Source organism: Mesocricetus auratus, unplaced genomic scaffold (assembly GCF_017639785.1).
Source record: "Mesocricetus auratus isolate SY011 unplaced genomic scaffold, BCM_Maur_2.0 Super-Scaffold_100004, whole genome shotgun sequence".
Lineage (NCBI taxonomy): Eukaryota > Metazoa > Chordata > Mammalia > Rodentia > Cricetidae > Mesocricetus > Mesocricetus auratus.
Genome location: NW_024429189.1, coordinates 39,275,903 through 39,298,347, shown reverse-complemented (window position 1 = coordinate 39,298,347; position 22,445 = coordinate 39,275,903). Strand labels below are relative to the sequence as shown.

The window sequence follows — 22,445 nt, the reverse complement described above, 5'->3', positions numbered from 1 at the left end:
CTTTTTTTATATTGTCAGTCCTCACATGGATTAACCCTTACTGATTCTAATATTTTTGTTTGTTGGCTTATTTGTTTTGTTTTTTGAGACGGGTTTCTCTGTGTAGCCCTGGCTGTCCTGAAACTCATAGAGATATTTTCAGGAAGTACTCCTTAAATTGTAATTTTTGTTATTTTCTCTTTTCAGCAGTCTTTAAGAGATGGGTCAGTGAGTAAAGGTGCTTATTTGCCAAGCCCAGCAACCTGAGTTCAATCCCTGGAACACACATGGTGAACAGACAGATGGACACACGCATGCACCCAAATAAATCTAATAAATAAGTCTTTTTTAAAAAATTACGTTCCTTGTGATTTCATAATGTCCTTGTGACCTTAAAGCATCTTCTGCTGTGTTTATTGCTTGCTCCTCACTGACACTATTTCTAAAGCTTCCCTAGTTCTGCCACCTTTCGTGTTTCAAAATCTGATTGTAGTGTTCTTTCTTACTGTAAAACATTTTGTAGTGCTGTATCTCATTTTGAAATAGTGGGTTACAGTTTTCCCCTATTTTGTGGGTGTTTCTGGTACTTTTGTTAATTTGGGCTCTTATTACATCTTTATTTTCCTTGTGGTATCTTCAAAAGTTTGACCCATTTTGTTTGCTTTTTGAGAAATCCAATGGCTTGAATACTAAGTTGGTTCAGCATAGCTTTCCCCACAGAGTTCTCTTTGCTCTTGGTTTTGGGTTCACTTCAAAACCTTTCTTTCTGAGATTTCTAGGCTGTGCCTTTAGAAATTTGTGTGTGTTTACATATATGTGTTAGTGTATATGTTTTTGGAGGCCAGAGATCAATGCTGGTGTCTTCTTCCATTACTATACACTTCATAAAATTTTTATTTTTAATATTATGTGTTTGGGTGTTTTGCCTGCATGTATGTCTCGTCATCACCTGCAGCCTTGTTGCTGCAGAGACCAGAAGAATGGGTTAGATGCTCCAGAATTGGAGTTACAGATAGTTCTGAGCTACAATATGGGTGCTGGGAATTAAATCCGATCTTCTGGATGAGCACCTAGTGCTCTTAACAGCTAAGTCGTCTCTGTAGCATGAGTTCTAATAGATCTTAATAATAAAACCCTGGAGTCAGATATCGGGGTATATGCTCAAAGGTCAGAGAAGTAAAGGAGCCAGCCATAAGAGAGACCTCTTACCTCTACTGAAATCTCAGACCAAAGGGGTGAGCCTGTCCCCAGCAATCCTAATACTGAATGCCATGTCTTTTGTCTCTTCCTACCTTATAGTTCTGTCTCCAGCTCCCTAGTGCTGGGATTAAAAGATCGAGCCATCACTATCTGGCTCTGTTTCTCTTTTAGACTAGATAATCTCGTGTAGCCCAGAGTGGCCTTGCGCTCACAGAGTCTACCTGCTTCTGCCTCCCGAGTACTGGGATTAAAGATGTGTGCCACCACTGCCTGGTGTCTATGGCTAACTAGTGTGACTAGCTCTGCACTCTGATCTTCAGGAAAGCTTTATTTGTTAGAACAAAATATCACCACAGGTCTCTCTAGTCCTCCATCTATTTTCGGAGACCAGGTCTCTCACTGAACCTGGAGTTCCTCCATTTGACTAGGTTGGCTAGCCAGAAGCCCCAGGGGTGCTCCTGTCTCTTCCTCAGCAGAGTGGAGATTACAGGGGCATGCTACTACTACTTCTGGATTGAACTCAGTCCTCATGCTTGCACAACAAGCACTTACCTACTGAGCCATCTCTCCCCAGCCCTCTTCTGGTGTTTTTATCTGAATATTTCTTTCTTTTTATTACTATTGTGCCTACTGTGTTCCTCTTAATTCCACACTCAATAATCTACACTTTTGTACTTCATTTCCTTTTATGGACAGGTTTTTCCAGGATTCGTTTAAGATGACTGTCTCAACCTTTTTTAATTGTGGATGGACTGTGTGTGCTTAATGACTATTTCAATGGGCAGAGTCTCCCAGCTACAGCTTCTGTCCTTAAATTGTTTTGCTGACTTAATGAGTGGGTTCTGCTGTTTGGTGGTACCCTGTTTTCATTTTGTAGACAGCCTTTCTCTTTTTGCTGTTCTCCATACAGTCCTTGTGGTGGCTGTTTCTGCATTTGCCCCACCTGCTGCTTCGGGGAGAATTTGTAGCTATTCCTGCCACTTGGCTGTATTGTATGTGTCTGTAGATTTCTGTTACCTGTTTAGCTTTGTGTATATCTTCATGGCGTTTTACAGATGGTCAAAAACTTTGCCACTGCCTGCATTACTTCAGAATCAGAGTTTCTAGTTTGACAGATTTGCTCAATTTTAACTGTCCCAATACTCCTTGAATCTTAACAATTTCAGCTGCCATTCTGTGTTGATAACTTAATCACAGTTGTCACCAGAAATTTATTTACAAATAATTAGACCAGTTTGTAACTTAACAGTAAGATTTGTAGCTACTCTTACAAAGGAGAGAGACACACTCCAAATAGAGGGATACTCTTTCAGCCTAGACTCACAGAGGAGGGTCTAGTCCCTGCTCCAAATGATATGACAGACTTTGAAGATTCCCCCATGCAAGGCCTCACCCTCCCTGGGGAGCTGAAAGGGGATGGGATTGGAGGGCTGGAGGGGGGGCGGAGGAGGAGGGGGAGGGGGAGGGAACTATTATTGGCATGTAAAACAAGCTTGTTTTTAGTTTAAATTAAAAAATCAGCATAGAAAACAAACAAACAGACACAAACAAACAAAAACAAAGGAGAAGGGCATCTGAGGATATCAGTTGGTTTGTATTTGTGCAGTAACCTGTCATCATCATCTGGTCAAAACATTCCTGTAAGGATAGATTTAAGACATTGATACAAGTCCACAAAATGCTAAGATTACAGAAGCAAAGCAGATACCAGCCTACTGACAAGAAAGCTTGTGTCTGTCTGTCCATCACTGCTCAAAAATACACTGTCCAGAAAATTGGGAAACTTAAGCAAAGCAGTTAAGATTGTCAAAGTAGTTAAGAGTTTCTTATATCCAAACTGAACAAAAAAGGCAGTCTGTTTCCATGAAAAAGGTGTGAGACCTTGAATGCCATCATTTTGACTTAAGCATACTGATAATGCTTCTTTCCATTGGCTGGTAACTTTAGTGATCTTGTATCCCAGCCGTGTCTCAGTTCCTTGTCTTTTGAATTGATGCTGTTAAAAAAAAAAAATCACCAGTACAAGTAAGATCCTGAAACAGCAGAATTTTGGTAGCTTAACAAATCATTCCAAATATTTGTAGTGTTGAGAACATGGTATTTGTTGTATTTACCTTGCTTGGTTTCCTTGCTTAAAGAAATCATACTTGATTTTCACATATATATAAAGATTGGTTTTATACCTTGTGTTTTTTAACATCACTCCTAATTTTCACCTTTAAAAAATCTTTCACAGGCCTCAACAAATAATGAAAGTTCTAATCACAGTTTTGGAAGCTTAGGATCTTTAAGTGACAAAGAATCAGAGGTAAGTAATTTTATTTTAAATGTGGTGCTGGGAAAGTAAAAACTGGAGTCATCTTTTAAATGAGTATCCCTCCTTTCCCCTTAACAACTGTGGTACTGAAGGTTAATGTTTTCTTTTAGAATTTTCCATGTAGTTCCTCACCCCCTTGGGGTAGTGATAATAGGGAGTGGGGGTGGCCTTCAAGAAGCACAGCAATTTAGATTGAAGATTGTATTTGGTATTAGAATAATTTTTTCATTCTATAGCTTCATTTGCACATAATAATACAAAAGTGTTATCAATGGAAGATCAGTCGTTCATAGTTTTGTAAGATGAAGATGGATTTTGAAATATGCTGCATTTCATAGTTTTTAAATTTTTAGTATTTCTCATCTTGGTTTGATCTTTATAAGGGTTTGTATGCTTGCCTAGTTATAAAAATATACCTTTCTTCTTTATAGAATTTCTTGTGGAATCAAGCTGATGAGTTTCATTTTACATATTTTAAAAACATGCAATAAATCCCTTTTGCTAGCACCCATTAACTGACCTCACCAAGAAAGTACGTGGTATTTATAAGTGGACATTTAGGTCCACAGTATGGTCCATTCTGTGCATGACATGCTTGATGGCGTCTTTTGAAAATGGTGGACATGAATGTGTTTAGGTTTAGTACTGATGTTTTGATACAATGACTTTTTGTGGGTCTAGCTTTCTCTCAGGTTATACAATTCTGTCCATTAATTTTAACCAATTTACCTGTGTATGTATGCGGCATGTATATGTTTGTGTTTTTCCTGTCAATGTAACTCATTTGTACTTGATTCTTGTAGTCTTTTTCTGTCAGTAGGTCCTTAACACTCAGGAATTCTTATTGCATTTGGCTTCCTTGTTCAATGGAGAGAGAAACTCAAAGGTGGCATCTTTGTAGCTGTTTGTTTATTGAGAGTATCTAGGAACCTGTAGGTAGGCAGTTTTGTGCAGTTGTACAGGCACCCTACACTCCACAGGAGTGTGGCATAGGGTTCTCACTCATCAGGCTTTCCCTTCCACAGAGACAACTGGCAGGCAGCTGAAAGGACTGTGCAAGTGACGGGACTTTATCTGCAGTAGGTTCCCTTGAGGTAAGCGTTAGTTGCCCCTGTAGCATCAGTTATCTCAGTTCAGGTTTTCAGATTAGCACGTATGTACTAAGACCTTTAAAATAGGTTAGTTCTATTCCAAGGAGTCAAAAACAAAACAACAGCTTATCAAGAATATTTCTGCTTTATTTCTTTTGGACTTTGGAATATTCTTGATATTTTTCATAGATGAGTATATTCAATAATTTCACATGTTCTTTCATAATCTTGTGTTATGAAGAGCAATAAAATAACTAGGTGTTTTTCATTTCTGTTAACCATATATATATTTGTATATATATATTTGTGTATATATATACATATTCTAATAGCAAAACATAGAAGTTAGCTTCCCTATTTAAGATCTTTATAGGGATAAAGCGTTTCATGTTTCCTTAGTTACCAATATTCATAATACAAGTTATAGATCAAATATTTGGATTCTTTTAGAGGAATTAATCTATAATAAAATTTCCCTTTAAAGAATTCCATGACTATATTTTTAGTTGGATTTTAAGTACACAGATTTATTTGTATAGACATTTTGACATTTGGGGCAGCAATAGAAAAGTTTGAAAAACCATTTGGCTTTTGCTGCCAATGTTCTATATATGAGATTTTTACAATTGATAGTTAGGCTTAGTGGCAAGTATTTTGACATTTTCTCAGGTTGCACATGTTCTCTAATATTCAAAGAAGTGACTTTTATTATTATTTATTCTTTATTTCCATGTCAGAAGTTACTTATCTAAGGAAAATGAGTCTCAGGTTTTCTCTCTGTAGTAGGAACCTTAATGAGTTTCCTTGAGATGAAATTTTTTACATACCAAATACAAATGTTCATAGGTCATGATTTAAGGCGTTGGGAGTAAAATGGTCGTGAGGTAGAGGCACTTTTTGTACTACATACACTGAATAGTATAATTTAGGTAGTAACCCTTATGTCCTGACATCACTTATTCTTTTTTGGTAACCTGTTTCCTGGTTGTTATTTTTGGAATGAAACCAAGGCCTTGATACTCTATTACTGAGCTGCAGCCCTAGCACCCTAATATATTTTTTAAATAATAGTGTTTGTTTCTGCATGCAAGTAGTACTGGAAGGTTTGTTTATGTTTTTTAATTAGATGTCCTCTCACCTAACCATACCCTAACCTCAGTTGCTTTAGCTTTTCCTTTTGACATTTACTTACACATTTGAATAGAAATGTGTGCACATTCTGTTTGGTTCACCAGTTGAACATTATCTGTTTGCTCTTTTAGTGCTTAGGATTTTAACTCACTCTTTCCTCACTTGTCTTCTGTTCACACACCCAGAATCATATTTTCTTCTCTCTTCTTGCTATTAGAACTGAAAAACACCTCATAGTCAGTGTTAGATTAATTGAATGTACTTTAACTTACACTTTTATTTCAGTTCATCTATATATTCATTAGTCTGTACACATACCTTTTTATCTGTAGGATTACAGAATAAAAACCTTTTGTGGGGGTTGGAATGCTGTCTCAATCAGTAAAGTGTGCTGTGCAAAAGCAGGAACCTGAGTGTGAATTCGTAGCACCCACATATAAAAGTGTATGTGGCAGCATGCTTTTGACCCTTGTGCTCAAGGGGACAGACAGATCACTGAGATTTGTTGACCAAGCAGTCTATCCAGTCAGTGAGTTCCAGATTTAGTGAGAGACCTTGGCTCAAAAAAATAAGAGAATGAGGGAGACAACTGACATTGACGTGTGGCCCCTCTACACACTTGTGCCCCTTCATTCACATGAAACACACACACACACACACACACACACACACACACACACACACACACACCACACCACACCACACCACACCACACACAGATGCTCTCCACTCGCTAGTGCAGGTACTTGCTAGATATGAAGGTTCTGGTTTATTTCTTTTACATCATTCTAAGTCTATTAAACAAGCTTCAAAAATCCAATGTGAGCAGTTACTATGTGTCAGTTGTCTGCTAATGTAGCCCAGCCACAGAATATGAAAATAAATAGGATATCATCTCTACTTTCAAGTGAAATCAGCATTTGGGAGGGGGCAGACAGACATTAAACAATGTTTTATGAATAGTGTTAGTGCAAGGTACTATGAGAGCTAAGAGTAAGAAGCCTTCAATTCTGTGTGCCTGTGAGAGAAGGTAGACAGAGATGGGGTGCATTAGCATGCCAGAGGATAAGACAGTGTGAGGAGGCATCTGGCTAAGGGATTGTGGTGTCTTTGCTTCTGTATGGAAGCGTGACCAGTTTAGTTATGAAGATACGGCAGTGGTTTTCAGGCCTAGGGCATTTGAGATCACCAAAGACATTTTGCCAAGCAGCCTAACAGATTTCAGTGAATTGCAAACTTCTGGTATGGAATGTGAAACAGGGATCACATTTTAAAGGCCCTTCAATTTCATGGTGAGGGATTTGGAGTTCAGGTGATGGGAGAACCTTGAAGTGGGAGAAACAAACAAACTAAAAATAGAAGTATAGAAGGCTCCCACGGTCTCAGAGTAGAGGATAGACTCTGAGGGTGATGAGACTTGAGTTAGGGAGACAACATTGTGAGGCAGTGCTGCCTTCTTTATAAAGTGCCAGGCTCTAATTACACTGTTCTCAGTATTGGCTTTTAAACTCTGCCCTCCTGCCTCCCCCAACCCCCAAATCTTAGAGTGTACTGAGAAGTTACTATGACTGTCACCACCTAGGGCATGTTTCTCAAACTTTAATGTGCAGTGAATCCCTAGGTGCTTAGGGTAGTAGTTCTGCAGCATTTTTAAAAAAGTCCTTGCATCCTACAAGGATTAATAAAATTTGATACTGGGAAAAAGAAGGGATGGGATGGAGCCTAGATGATTTAACTATTTTGTCTTTGAGATAGATGAGCCAGAAGGAGAGTGGAAAAAAAGGTGGTAGTGAGTTGAGTTTTGTACAGTCTTGAATTTATCTTTCTGAGATGGACAAGTGAGATGGTACTGTAGGTAGCCGAAGACCTAGAATTCTCTGGCATGGGTAGTAATAAAGGCTTAGGTACAGACAACCCCATTTTAAAATGCAGTCTGAGGGTTTCCGAAATTTGCTCCAGGGAGTTTTGTAGCTGTGCTATCATATTACTGTACTTTTCTTTCATTTTCTTAGAGTTTATAGAGCATTCCCAGACACCACATTTCCAGATGGTGGCATCACACTGATGATTTTTTGTATTTGTATGTCCTAGTGTGACAAAATCTTGAAATGATAAATACTTAGTATTTGTAACTCACCCAGATGAATGCCGTTTGGATTGACTAGCCTTTCTCATTACTGTGGTAGAATACCTGACAAGACAGCTTAAGGAAAAAAGTTTGTCTAAAACAACAGATGTACACAGAGTACAGTTGGGGCAAGGTGGACTGTGCATTTTGGTGAAGAGGAGGAAATTTAGCATGTTTGTTTTATACATCTGAATGAAAGAGGCAGGTTTCTTGTATATGGCTGAAGGAGGAGGTGGGGTTACTGTATATAGTTGAACAAAGAGGCAAGTTTAGCTAATCTTGGTAGGGGATCTGTTAGGGGAGCATTCTCAGGCTGTGTCACATTGAGTGCTCACAGTATCAACATTTGCACATGGACCAGGAGCAGTGGGGTCCTTGGCATACCTATGCTCATGTCTTCAGTACGTAATCCCGGAGAGCTCCCTCCAGCCCACTGGATTGGTTTGTTGTTTGACTCATCCTTCAGAAACTTATTTCATCATGGTAGGAAGGCGTGGCAGTGATAGCAGCTTTAGCTGTGGTAGAAGGAGCATAGGGCACTGGTGACATAGAGTCCATGTCAGAAAGCAGAGAGAGAGAGAAGAGTCCTGGTGCTACACTTGCCTCCGCCATTTTATTCAGTCCGCTCTTGGTACCATCTTCATACACAGATTTGTCTTCTAAGTGGTCCTAAATCCCAAGTTAACAGGCAAGGTTAACCATCACTGTGTCCTCAACAACATTAAAGAGTTATACAGGTGTCCTGAGGGTTGTGTAGTAAGCCCGTAACATGCTTTATATTATAATAAGCAAGAAAACTCCTAAGACACATTGAGAATAGGAATGCCCCAGACCTGTTAGAGGTAAGAGCTCTCTGGTAGCTTCACTGCTTTGCTTCCCTGATCTTCAGGTTGAACCTAAAAAAAAAAAAAGGCCCCCCCACAAAAAAATAAAAGACCTGGTTTCAGTCTCTCACCTTAAGCTCAGGCTGAAAGGGCTGATCCACACACGAGCTCTTCACCAAGTCTCAAACTGCTGCCTCTTTTTTTCTTTTTCTGAAACCGCAGTCAAGCTTTAATAAATCATAACTAATAGATCACTACAGGATCCTGAGATCCTAAAGCTGTTTGAAAGCTGTTTCTGTGAATGAGTTCACCTTAACAGTGTGCTTACTGCTGAGAAAAGTTAGCAGGTAAGATGAATATGCTAGACAAAGATGAGCTGCCTATTCTGACAGGTAGACGTGGAGAGCAATGAAGAGATTAGGAACAACTGTAGAAAGCCCTAAGATTTGATGTATAGGTTCAGGTCCCGTAGATCATAGATGAAGGGACCAAGGTGCTAGAGTTGAGCTGGAAAAGCAATGAAATAGTGACAGCAAACACTGACTGCATTTGACAGAGTCTTGGTTGTGACAGAAGGAAAACAGTATTGAGAGACACAGTCTTGATGTTTACTACAAGAAAGAAGGACCCTAGCAGCATTGGGGTGGAGTCAAGGAAAGTGCTGAAGAGAGATGATAGGAAGCCAGCCAATCCACGACCCTGAGAGGGTGTGAACGAATCAAGTCCGGACAGTAGGTGAGCCTTAGTCATAGACAGAGCCAGGAGAATTCTTTTTCCTGTGTGTTGGAGAGGTAGATAGCTCACGATATCCAGTAGCCTGTTTTCTTCCCTTAGAGCGGAAACAGGTTGTTTCTGCACTCCCTTTCTCTCCCCCTCCCCCAAATTGGTAAGTAAACCCAGATCCATGTGTAGGATATCCTCCTGAGCTGTATCTCTAGCACCGTTTTTCTGTTTTAAAAGTAAAGTATGAATGGATTTTGGATTTGAGTTGTGGATAAAATTTCACAAAAGCAATCATTATGCTACCTGCAGAGGTTAGAATTGAGGTGTGTTCTGCTGTTTAGCTCTGTCAAGGAGACTGTATTTCCTAATTACCAATAGGCCTGCGGTTTTCCTGTGTTGTAAAACCTGCTTTGAACTACCTGTTTGCAGTTATGCAGTAGGAGTCCTCCCTATGTAAATACAATGGAAATACAAGGGAAACCCCCTTGAGCTTTTTCTAAATTTTGTACAGTTGCTGTCCCACCCCTCTTAGCTCAGCAAACGAGTAATTTCTAGCTTATTTGGAGTTTATGATTATTAATATCATCACTATTCCCACTCTAACGGATGTTTTTCTCTTTCTTGCTTATATCATTGAATTGTGTTATTTTCAATAATTAACATAGGAGAAACAGTGGTCTGTGTTTCTTATGTGGGCTTATATATTATATACTCCACAGTACCTATGTTTATAAAGCAGACATACAACCATAACACTCCATTTTTGCCTCAAATTTATCTTTAATACTCACCTTTTGTAATACTGCATAAGCTAAACTCGAGTTGAACAGCAACATTTACAAATATATTTTATTACTAGAACTAGTTTGCATTACTGTTTTGGGGGTGTTGTGTTATTTGGCATTAAGGATATTAAGCCAAATGTACACAGGAGCTGAGGGGATTGTAGCACCTGGAGCATTTCTTAGTTTTACCCGGTGTAGTACACACTCACAGATCTTTCCCTTCCACTCTCCTCCTCTCTCTGCCAGGTGATTGATGTGTATATTTAGAGACAAGCCAACAGACACAGACAGGATCTCACTTGCCAGCCACCTTTTCTTTAATGCTCAGTAGAAAAGGGTGAGCCTAAAAATGAATTTCATCATAAAAAAGTTGGATATTTTTATTTTTATTCCCATTTTTCTTAATACATTGCTTTGCTTTTGCTTTGGTTTAAATATATTCAGTTTAATGTGTGTGGGTGGTGGCGGTGGCACACACCTTTACTCCCAGCTTGTTCTACGAAGCGAATTCCTGGGCAGCCAGGGCTACACAGAGGAACTCTTATATATTAATATTGTTAAGTATAGATTGATAATTGCCTTTCAGATTAAATTTTGAATTGTACATATTTTACATTTGATCTTAGTTAAAGGCTGAGAAGCAGTTCATATTCTATGACACAGTATTTACACTTAAACAGTATCAGAGCAGGTCTGGAAAGATGACTTACTGATTAAGAGCACTTGATGTTTTTGCAGAGGACCCAGGTTCAGTTCCCAGCAACCACACAGTGGCTCACAGCCATCAGTAACTCCAGTTCCTGAAGATCCATACCCTCTTCTGGCCTCTGTGTGCCTAACACACACATGATGAATGCAGGAAAGCAGCCAGAAAGTAAATTAAAGAAATAAATCCTTTTAAAGAAATGTCACGAAGGTGTGTGTGTGTGTAGGTGGTGTAGGTGTAGCTAGGAGCCTGTGTTTAAGGTATTGACTGAAATATGTGTATGCAAGAGTTACCACTTCATGTCTGTTATGATGGGACAGAAATTGAAAATGCTGTTCTAAATTTTGCTATTGTAATTATTCATAATGCCAAGACTACAGAGTAAATTATCTCAAGTTATTGCTTTCCAAGCCCACCCAATCATCCTAACAACTGTTCTCTATGGCTGTTTGATTCTACTTTTGTGGCTTGACAGGATAATTTGGATAAGCGAGAAAGTTCAACTTGATTCTAATTTTATGGTGCATTCTACTTAGCAAGGTCTTAAAGGGAAAGCCAGAGAAAAGAAAATGTCAGTAAACAGTTATGCTGTATAATGAAAAGAAAATGGCACATTAAATTACCAAATTACTCTTCACTAGTATTGAAACCTTAGTATGTTCTTTTTAACATACAGGGATTTTGTTTTAAGTGACCTGAGTAAAAGCTTAGGTTAGAATGGGAGATTAGTAAGTAACATTATTGTTAGGACTAAGAGTAAGAGTCTTTATTTCAGTATTAGGCTTCCCTTTGATGGTTGAGGATGCTGGGCATGTATAAAGAAAGTGAAATATGTGTGCTCTAAAAAATGTAACTGCCCATATTTGAGTTGAGTGGCTACCCATTTCCTTCTTGCTGGTGCTCTCCCACTTTAATATTACGATACCATCATGTAATAGAAGCAGTACATCATAGAATAGGATACACTTGAAGTTGCTTATGTGTTTATTTATTAGAGTAGCAAGGAAAAACTTATTTGATAAAAGATTCCAAAACATTGAATATATAAATGTCTATGGTAGGTTTTAGAGTTAGCAACGTAACAGATTTCCTTTGAGGGGTCAAAGTTTCTTGCAAAGATTTCCAGATAATAGTTCATTATTAAGTTTTGTCTTTTTTTCATAGGTGGACTATTCAAATTGCAGGTCATTATAGCTGAAAATATCCTTGAATTACAGTGTCCATAATTTATAATAGGTTTTACAAATGTAATAAAACACAAGGAAGCAAGAACAGGTTCACAACAGAATTTGCTATATTCTAATCTAGTTCTTAAAGTTTAAAGAAAACAGTATCTTTTTAAAAAAGAATTATTATTTAAATTTATTATTTAAAATGTATGGGTGTTTTGCGTGCATGTATGCCTGTATACCACATTCAAACTTAATGCCTGAAAAAGTAGGTGTCGCATCCCCTGGGACTGGAGTTACAGATAGCCGTGAGCCTCCATGTGGGTGCTGGGAAATCAGTCCTGGTCCTCTGAAAGAGCAGCCAGTGCTCTTAACTGAGCAATTTCTCCAGTGTTGAAAACAGAATATCTTATACATTTGACATTCTTGGGGAGGGGACATTGATTTGCATTGACTATCCTTGTAAGAATTGAGGCTTTAGGAGGCTTTAGAGGTTAAGAGCACTGGCTGCTCTTCCGAGGTGCTGAGTTCAATTCCCAGCAGCCTCATGGTGATTCACAACCATCTCTAACGAGATCTGGTGCCCTCTTCTGGCTTGTAGACAGAACACCGCATACTTAATAATAAATAAATAAAATCTTCTAAAAAAAAGAATTGAGGTTTTGATATGTAACATTAAATAACAAACATTTCTCCATCATTATCCTTTCTTAGTCCAGTTTAACAAGGATGCTTAGTATAAGTTTTCTTTGTGTTTTAAAGTGTTCATAATTTCTTTTCTATTTTTTTTAATTTTTATTTTTTATTTTTCTAGACAGGGTTCCTCTGTATTACTTTGAAGCCTGCCCTGGAACGTTAGGGTTAGGGTTAGGGTTAGGGTTAGGGCTAGGGCTAGGGCTAGGGCTAGGGTTAGGGTTGGGGTTGGGCTTTGTAGACCAGGCTGGCCTCCAACTCACAGAGATCCACCTGCCTCTGCCTCCCATCACCCAGCTATAGTGTTTCTAATTTATTTATTAAAGATTTAGTTGGAAAGAAATTAAATATAGCCCTGTTAGTATTAGTGATTTTGTTAAGATATTATCAGATATGTGTTGCATGTTTAGTTAGGCTTTGTGAACTCTACTCCCTTCCATTGATATACTGTAACCCTGTGTGGAATGTGCTTACTTGAACAACTTTAATGATCTCACTTGAGGCTTGTAGATACAATCCATAGTGATTTATGCCTCTCATTTTGCCACAGCACTAGGATTGGTTTTTTGCCTTAAACTTTATTTACATTGAAGAAAGACAATTTCATGTTTTAATATAAACCAAGAAGCCACATGATTAGCTATTAAAACTTTGTTGAATAAACACCTATGTTTTAAATGAAAATACAGCTTTAATTTAATTATACCACCTCTAGAGTGCTTTAAAATTTGCCTTTGTTTTTTTGAGTAAATTTTCAACTGCTAGAAAATATATTGTAAATTTATACCATGTTGAGTTCAAATGTCTTAGAACTTTAAATGCCAGAGTAGTGTTTGTCAAACCTGGCCATTTGTAAAGCTAAACTGTTTGAGTGCTAGTTTGTAGGTGGAGTAATCAAGTCCACAAACTCCTGAATGAAAAAATAACAGATATTTATTTGAGGAACACTCACACAGTGAAGGTAAATAGCCACCATGGTCTTCTGCCCTTGGAGGTACAGGATGCTGTGATGTAGGATGATGATCAGTTACCAGACTGTTACCTTAAGAGAGAACGAGCCAAAGCCTTCCTCTTCCTTTTAAGGGATCATGTCAGCACTTACAAGCCACACCCTAAGACTCTAAAAACTATTGGCAGAAATGAATCCCCACTTACGCTAGTCTTTATTTCATTTTTCTCTAAACCACTCTTCTATTGTGTGTTGGAATTCTTGAACCTTTTATGATCGTGCATCATTTTCACCTCACTGTAAAACAAATCCAACTTGGTCTACTCTATTCATTCTTACTGAGGTCAGCTACAGTGGGTTAGTTGAAAAGGTAGGAGAGAAGGCATATTGAGCAAGCGTAATAAAAAACTTGAAAAGTTCTATAGAAAGTATTTGATCTATGCAAATTTTATACCTTATGTAAATACACAGGTGGTGTCATTGAATTCTTTAGATTGCTTCAAGGAAACCATTGGGTGTGATGAGTCACAATCTGCTTCTTCAAAGGAGAACCTTACTATATTAAAATAAAGTGCTGTGTCTGCAGTTGTGGGTAGTAACAGCATAGGTTGTGTCTCTGTAGGTTAGAGCCTTGGCTCAGTTGTCTACATCTATCTCCTTTAGCAATTTCTGGTACACAACCTATTCTCTCTGCAGGCAACTGTGGAACAGTTTGAAAATTGCAGATAAATTCTGAACTTTGTCACTGATGAGCCACTGTAGTGATTGAATATTTGCTGAGTTTCTGCACATTTTCCTCCCAAATTCTCAATCTTCAAACAGGCCTGTATACAGGTGAATGACTCAGAGTATTGGCAGTGGTAGAGACTTCATTGTGGATTTTGGTTTTGTTTGATATCAATATTGCTAACATTATTTAAATTTAAACCCAATAAAATATTCTATGCACATTTGTGTTAAGGATGCTAGTGACCTAAACTGTGTTCTGTGGCACACATGCATACATACATACATACATACATACATACATACATACATACATACTATGTTGCATATATATACACATGCATGCACATTTTAATGTGTCCATAAATAGAAAATGTTTTACACAGCCTACAAATTACTTGCAAGTATATTAGGGCAGAAGCTGCTAATCCTTTTACATTATAACATTTAATTAATATTTTGAAAAATAAAGTACATGGACATATGGGATGATTAATAGTGTAGTTATTGACATAAAAGAATTCATTGTTGTGTTTCAACATGATTGTGTGCTAAGTATACTTCAGGTACCATGTCTGAGTTTGTTTATTTATTCAGTCCCCACATTCCTATGATGCTGACAATATTGCATTTTAGGTTGATAAGAAAATTGATTCCTGGTGTGACACAACAGTGATTATGGGTTTATTAGTCTCTTCAGAAACTCGATGGTACCTAGCGTATTAGGATATTATATTCCATGCATGTCCACAGGCGAAAGATGCTCACAAGGGAGAAACGTTAGGACATCCCAGAAGGACAGAAGATCTGCATTCAGTAGCGATGTTCACTTTACGAGCTAACCTAAATGTACCATGGCTCCAGTCTCTGTCTTTCACTCAACTTTATACAGTCCTTCTGAATCTTACCCTTTGTTTCCACTCTCTTGTACAATAGAGTTTACAATGTTTTAGACTTGTCTTTTTATTTTTTCCCTTGTCATTTCTCAGACTCCCATCTCATTTGAGATAAACCTCATGGCTTTTCTTCTTTACTGTAATCGTGACATCACTACTCCACCTCCTTTAAAGGAAGTGACCCTTTCCTTTTCCTCAAAGATTTATTTCATTTCCCCCTACTGAGAAATTGCATTCTGAGAGGGAAAAAGCCTTTATAAGTACTGCTTTATATGCCTTTCAAAAATTATCTTGAATATTTTAAGATTGTTATCAAGTGAACGGTGTAATGAATGCTTTCCCAAATAGGTTTGAGAATTTGTACCTAATATATCACTATTCTACTCCAGCCCTCTTGTGATAGCTGGAGTGTTGGCATTTTAATTGTTTACACTAATGAAGTCTGTCTGAATCAGGTGAATATCCCTTTATCCTCAGCCCACAATTGAAATGTAGCATTCCCAGCCTGTCTAAATCAGTGTTCCTTGGAGTGAACCATTTAGAGCATATTTTCTGATTTAAAAAATATTGACTCTAGTATTACTTTCAGAATTAAATTTTATGATTTTTTGTTTGTTTAGTCAAAATCTAAAGATAGGATTCAGTAGGATTGGTGTGCTTTAAATTCAGTGTGACATTAACTTACTCTGAAAAATCTTATTTTCTTAGGTATTAGATAACATTTATTATAGGCTGGGTGAGGTGGCCCACACCTTTAATCCCAGCACTCAAGAGGCAGAGACAGGAGGATCACTGTAAGTTCAAGGCCAGTCTGGTCTACATAGCAAATTCCAGACCAATCAAGGTTGCATAGTGAGCCCTACACACACACACACACACACACACACACACACACACACACACACACACACACTTACTTGTTGGCATTGATTGTTGGAAGAAATATGAATAAATTATTATTGGAGTATTTACATTTATTTTAATATAGGGTTAGGATTCTTCATAAAGATGTTAACAAAAATTTTAGCTTGTTGTAGTATTCTAAAAGTAGATTGACAGGGTTTCCTTAAAAATCTATGGACTGTAAAGTAAAAAAACTTGACAATGTATGATGGTTAGATGTGTAGTAATGTTTTGAAATAACTTGTAGTTAATTCATTTAGTTTTTGATTCAGGGCTTGTAATACATCAAATAGAGAAAATTTAAAGAGCATTTGAACTTGAGGATTGCACAGAACTAAATTTGATCTGGATTCCTGATACATAACACTAGTAGTGCAAACCTTGAGTAAGTTATTAAATAGTCATTCATGTATTTGCCTAGTAATAACTACATGCTAGACCTGAAGTGAGAGGTGAGGGAGAAGATAGAAATGCTTATTTGTAAAGAATTCAGAGTTACAGCCAGGAGTAATCCCATTACTCAAAAGATAGAGGCAGGTGGATATCTGCTTGGGTTATATAGTAAGACTGTCTCAAGAAAAGAGTATAAGCCATGGACTATATAAAAACATGTGAGCAGAGTTGACCTGTTGTTCATACTTTGCTCACCACTGGTTTAGAGCATAATCTATGTGTTTACTATAATTGCTCTTGAGGAATAATTGCTAGGCATCCAGGTGAATGGTCTCTTAGTTTGGGTTAAATATGTCAGTTTGTGCTCTGTCCCTATTTTCTCATTGAAATTTATTTTTTGTAGACTTAAATATATATGAATAGTAAAAAATAGGAAACAGTTAATTTTCCTATTTTCTTCATTTAAGAATGTTAAGGGCTAATTATTTTCAGATTTCTCATTTTCCCTTAAGCCAAATTCTGTAACTGTGAACCTTAGTTATATCTTGTAAATAAATTGCATGTCAGTGATTGCATTTGCATTCTGTAAGCACTGTTGAATGCTTTATATGCTCAAAAAGAAAGATTATTTTTACATTGACAGTGATAATTTTGTGTATTAAGATCATAATTTAAAATTTTGTTAACTTATTTTCCTTAGACACCAGAGAAGAAACAATCTGAGTCATCCAGGGGAAGAAAGAGAAAAGCAGAAAGTCAGAATGAAAGTAGTCAGGGTAAGCCAATGCCATCTTCCTTCAGAGACCATGTACACTTACATCACTCTGATTTTTAACTAAGTAGTACTGTAACTGTTGAATAAGTGACTTTGTGGTTTCCAAATTTTATATGTTTTGTATTCTTTGCATTTATAGTAACTACGGACTGTACTTTGCATAGAAATAAGCTTGAGCCTGAGGCCTTTGAACTGTAGGTAGTTATTAGCTCATAGTTACTGTGTGGGACCATTGACATTTCTGTGTCATTTAATTGGGCCTACATTCTGGTAAGCATTTATCTCCTTTTATTTTCTCTTTTGCTTCTTGATTTTAAATATAAGCTTGAAATCTCACTTTAAAACAAGCAACCTATTTTCTTCTTTATTAAGGGAATAATTATAGGAATAGTTAAACTACTTGCTTTTTGTTATGTCCATTTCATCCTTTCTTCTATATCTGCTTTTATGATATAAACTTAAAGTTATTTTCATTAGACTATATATGGTCTCTTCAAAAATTCTCTCTCTTTGTGAGTGTAGTGTATGTGCATGAGTGTTTGCAAGTGAGTGAGCTTCTTTATTTGTACAAGAAAGTGTTGAGAGTCAGGATTCCTCTATCATTTGCTGCCTATTCTTTTGAGATAGGGTCTCTCCTCGAACCTACGGCTCATTTTTCTTGCTTGGGCTGGAAGCCAGCAAGCTCCAGTAATGCTCCTGTTCTCACCCTGCTTGTAGTGGGAGTTACAGGTGTATGTAAGATGCCTGCCTTGTTATGTGAGTACTAGAATCTGTCAGTTCTGGGGCCTGAACAATAATCCAAATGACCATACACAGTTAGCATGTTTAACCAGTAAACCAGCACTCCAGCCCAGACAGCATAATTTCTTCCAACAGATAGCAAACTGGTACTACTATTTAATTTGGACCCTGAAAAGATATACAATATAATATATAATGATTTTATGTAAAGTTACATGTATTGGAACCAGCTTTTATCCATAAGATCTGGGCTTATGAATTGTGTTATCATTTTTATATAGCACTGGAATCAAAGGGTGTATTTGCAGTAGTTGTCTGGGAAACGAAAGGGCTTTGTCTATGGCCTTTTTAAAATGTGTAGTATATTCAATCTCATTTTGCACTTGCTTCCTTTTTTTTCTTGGGAGTAGTCCCTTTAACCTGTAGCTAGTGGATATGTAACTTCATTATAAAGGTACATTAACTCATTTCAGTAAGATACTCACATGATCTTAAAATGAAACCCCCAAATAGGGTGGGGCTTCCAAATTGGTTTAGCTAACTTGTTTTAAGGGCCAATGTGGTGGGTCAGTAGTTAAAGGCACCTGCCACCAAACCTGACAACTTGAGTTCAATCCTTGGTACTTACATGGGAGAACAAGAGAACTAAGTCTTGCAAATTGACCTCTAACCTCCACATGTATACTGTGTCTGCCACCCTTAGTACTCCTAGACACTGAGTAAATTCAATAAAACAAGAACCTGAGCCTTTTATCTGTCTAGCCTGCAGTCTACAGAAATGCCTGGTCCTATGGATGAAGATGGTTGCCTAATTGGACCTCCTCATCTCTTCTTCACTGAACGTTTGTTTGCTTTAGAATGACACTAGCTTACTGTGTTTCCCACCCCAACTTTTCTTGACGTGAGCTTCAAGCCCAGAAGCAAACCTCCCTTGTCACCTCATGCCTAGTTTAAGTAATGTTTCCATTCTGTACCAGTAATATATAGAAGTACTACTGCTTTTAGGAAACCAGGCCCTTGTTTGAAGCTGGTAGTGGGGTAGCTTTTCTCCTTAATCATGACAGACTTTGGGGGAATGGTCCTGATTAAAGTTAGACTTAAATGAGGAAGAGAGGAAATGAGAGTGGGACGGTGTAGGAGCAGGCTCCTCTTGAGGTTCAGAGCCATATATGTGGGGAAGAGTATAACAAACACTTGGGTTCAAATAGAGGAAAAGAATTAGGGAAATAGCTCCTAGTTAGGCAACTCAAAACATCCCTTCCTCAGGAGTGTTAGTTATCAGACAGGAAAAACATCCCATGGGAAAACCCTGCAATTCAGTCTGACTGGTAAATACATTGTATGAAACTGTTGATCAAAATTCCTGAATAGCAGTTGTTGTCACAAGTCCTTATTTAATTAAAAAAATAATCTCAATTTTGTTTAATGGTGTTGGACTTAAGTATAGAGTTTGTTCACAATGCCTGGCACTCAAGATATACTTGTTATGCTGGTAAGATAGATCAGTGGGTTACGACATTTGCCTCCAAACATGACCGAGTTTCATTCCTAGAACCCATATGGTAGAAGGAGAGAACTGATTCCCACAAGTTGTCCTCTAAGCTATCAAGTGGCAAATGTGCAGGTGGGCACACATGCTGTGCATAAACACATATCAAGTAAGTAATAAAAAGCCAAAACATTTGAGGAAACTAAATGAACACACGATAGTAAGTCAGAATTGAATCTATGTTACTTACATACTTATATAATGCAAAGCTTTTTACTGATATCCTTAAATTTCCTATTTACTACTTGAAGAAATCATGTATTCTCCACAATTAAAATTCAAGAACGAGTGCCTCCTAAAACACATACAGAGAGAGAGAGAGAGAGAGAGAGAGAGAGAGACAGAGACAGAGAGAGAGAGAAAATGAGAATAAATGAATACTACCTTTCTTAATAATGAATTGTTTAAAACTAATGGAGACTGCATTTTAGGGCAGAGTATTTAAGGAACAGTGTGACCTGTGACAACTCTTCTTATCAATATGGTCACAAGAACAGTTATTAAACTGTAGACTTTTAAACATATATCCTGTTAAGTTTCATCAAATGCATTTTGGAAAATGTAGTAAGACTCTAACTCAAAAAAGAAAACTGAAGAAAAGGAAAATAAAAAAATTTTGCAGAGAAGCACTGATGATAAGTATGTTGTTGTCTGCCAACATTATTAGATTTGGGTTTGTATCAACCAAAGCTCGTCATCATCAGATTTGGTGTCAGTTTGTCAGATATAAAGTTGCCCCTTGCCTTTTCAGTTTGTTAGTTTTCTGAGATTAATAGATATTAAGAAATATTAATAAGGTTTTAAAGGCCAAGTTCCCTTTGCTGAGGGTGTGGCCATATGGCTCAGTGGTAGCATATGCTTAGCATATCTGAAGCCTTGGGTCTAATTCCTAGTCATGGGGGAGGACAAAAGGAGGGAAGAGGTTGGGTGAAAAGGAAACAGGAGATCCTTAATATTATTTATCTATTTTTCAGTAATTGAGACTTCCATAAATTGACATGTATCTATTAATGTGATTTGATTAATCTTATGTTTAAAGATTATTGTTTTTAATACTTATCATCACCTTACTAAAATGTCACACACTTTTAAATTAAATAAATGTGTTTTAATTTGTCACTTTTCTCTTTTTAATGTAATAAATGGCAGATAATTATGACTGGCTTTTAAATTTATACTTTTTTTTTTTTTAGGAAAAAGTATTGGAGGACGTGGCCACAAGATTAGTGACTATTTTGAAGTAAGTTTGTTGAGGATTACTTCCAGTTCCTATTCGGTATAGTTCTTCTACAAGCTGAAAATCATTTCTTTGAAGCACAAAGTCAGCTTTTGAAAAGATGTTAGTATTGGTAGTATTTCTTTCCTTCACATTCTTGCTTAAGAGACCCATAGTATAGGTAATGTTAGCTGTTAGTGTTCTGTTTGTAGGAGCAAAGTAGCTCCCTGTCTGGCAGACTGAATTGGATTAACAGAGTAGACCTGCAATCTTACCATTTCATATCAACGTGGGCCTTGTCCTCTAACCCAACACTGAGATGGAATAATCGGTAGAGATGCTAAAGGAACCCTGAGAAAAACAGTCATGCTTTTAGTCCTTTTTACTCTAGACTGTTGTCTTGCTTCTACATACTTTTGGTTTCCAGTTTCTATTTGAATATGTTGATTTGCTTGTTAAAACAACAAATGTTACTTCTTCAGTAGACAAAGATGTCTTCACTTGAGTGTGAGAGCGGGATTGGCCGATAAGGACAACAGTTAAGAGCATTAAAAAAAAACCTCCAAAACTTTCTTTTTTTGCTAGGGGAGAGGATGCTTTTTGGGAGTTGCAGAATCCAATGTAAAACTGTTTCTAATCCCAAATTATCCACTGCCCTTCCCTTTAATTGACTTGAGCCACTTATGGTCAATATCATTAAGAACTTGTGCTCATCCCTGGAATGTCTGCTATGTACTGGGTGATATGCTAAGCACTACATTGTCTGGAGCCTTGCAGCCTAGTCACAGATCAGCATCCTAGCTGTCCATTTGCTTTCTTTGGGGCTTAAGCCACCCGTGAAAATGGACTCTCACTTGGCAGGGACCAGTAGTTCATGGGACAGTGTAGGAATTTGCAAAATTTGTACAACTTGTAGACTCTTTTCTCTCTTATTGGTGATTTTTTTTGGGCGGTTTTTAGTTTTATTTTGTCAGTCACATATGCAATAGCTGTAACTTTCCCTGGAAATTCTGGTCTTTCTGGAATATTTTCTCCTAAATTTCAGCAGTGAGCTAATTAATGCCTTTGAAATCATTTATCTGGAATTACTAAGTACAACTCCTAATCCTGGGAACTTTTCTGACTCAATAGAGACAATTAGGTATGTATGAGAAAACCACACTTGGAATACTAACCATGTCTCACAGTTCTGGAAAGGAGAGTAAGGCATGCATATACAGAATAGGAAAAGGCCTCAGGAATGCACATAGTGCCAACTATTGAGTAAGTTCCTTGGGCACCAACTATAACAAATCAATAATAAGATGTAGTATATTCTGATGGGAATAATGCAATATAAAATATGGGATGGAGAGATCCGTCTTTGCCATACATAGGAGTTTTATGTTGGTGGAAGAAGTATGGTATAGTGAGATAGGGAAAGAGTGCCTTATCAAAGTCTGCCTTTTACAGAGAGATTGAGAGCGTGGGGCCCTCACGTAGAAAAGCGTGTCTTGCAGACATGAAATAATTGTCTAGGTTTGAACATTGTTGTCTTTAAAGCATTATGCC

The 22,445-nt window shown here is 37.4% G+C and overlaps 1 protein-coding gene across 2 annotated transcripts in view; it reads left to right on the top strand.

The window, feature by feature from the left end:
- Positions 1-22,445, top strand: part of Tlk1 (tousled like kinase 1) — a 106,022-nt gene that overhangs the window by 45,487 nt on the left and 38,090 nt on the right. For both annotated transcript variants that reach the window (XM_013121849.3, XM_005065165.4), the window contains exons 3-5: positions 3,416-3,487; positions 17,314-17,389; positions 20,872-20,918. In XM_013121849.3, the coding sequence (XP_012977303.1) occupies positions 3,416-3,487; positions 17,314-17,389; positions 20,872-20,918 (195 nt within the window). The remainder of the gene's footprint in view (positions 1-3,415; positions 3,488-17,313; positions 17,390-20,871; positions 20,919-22,445) is intronic.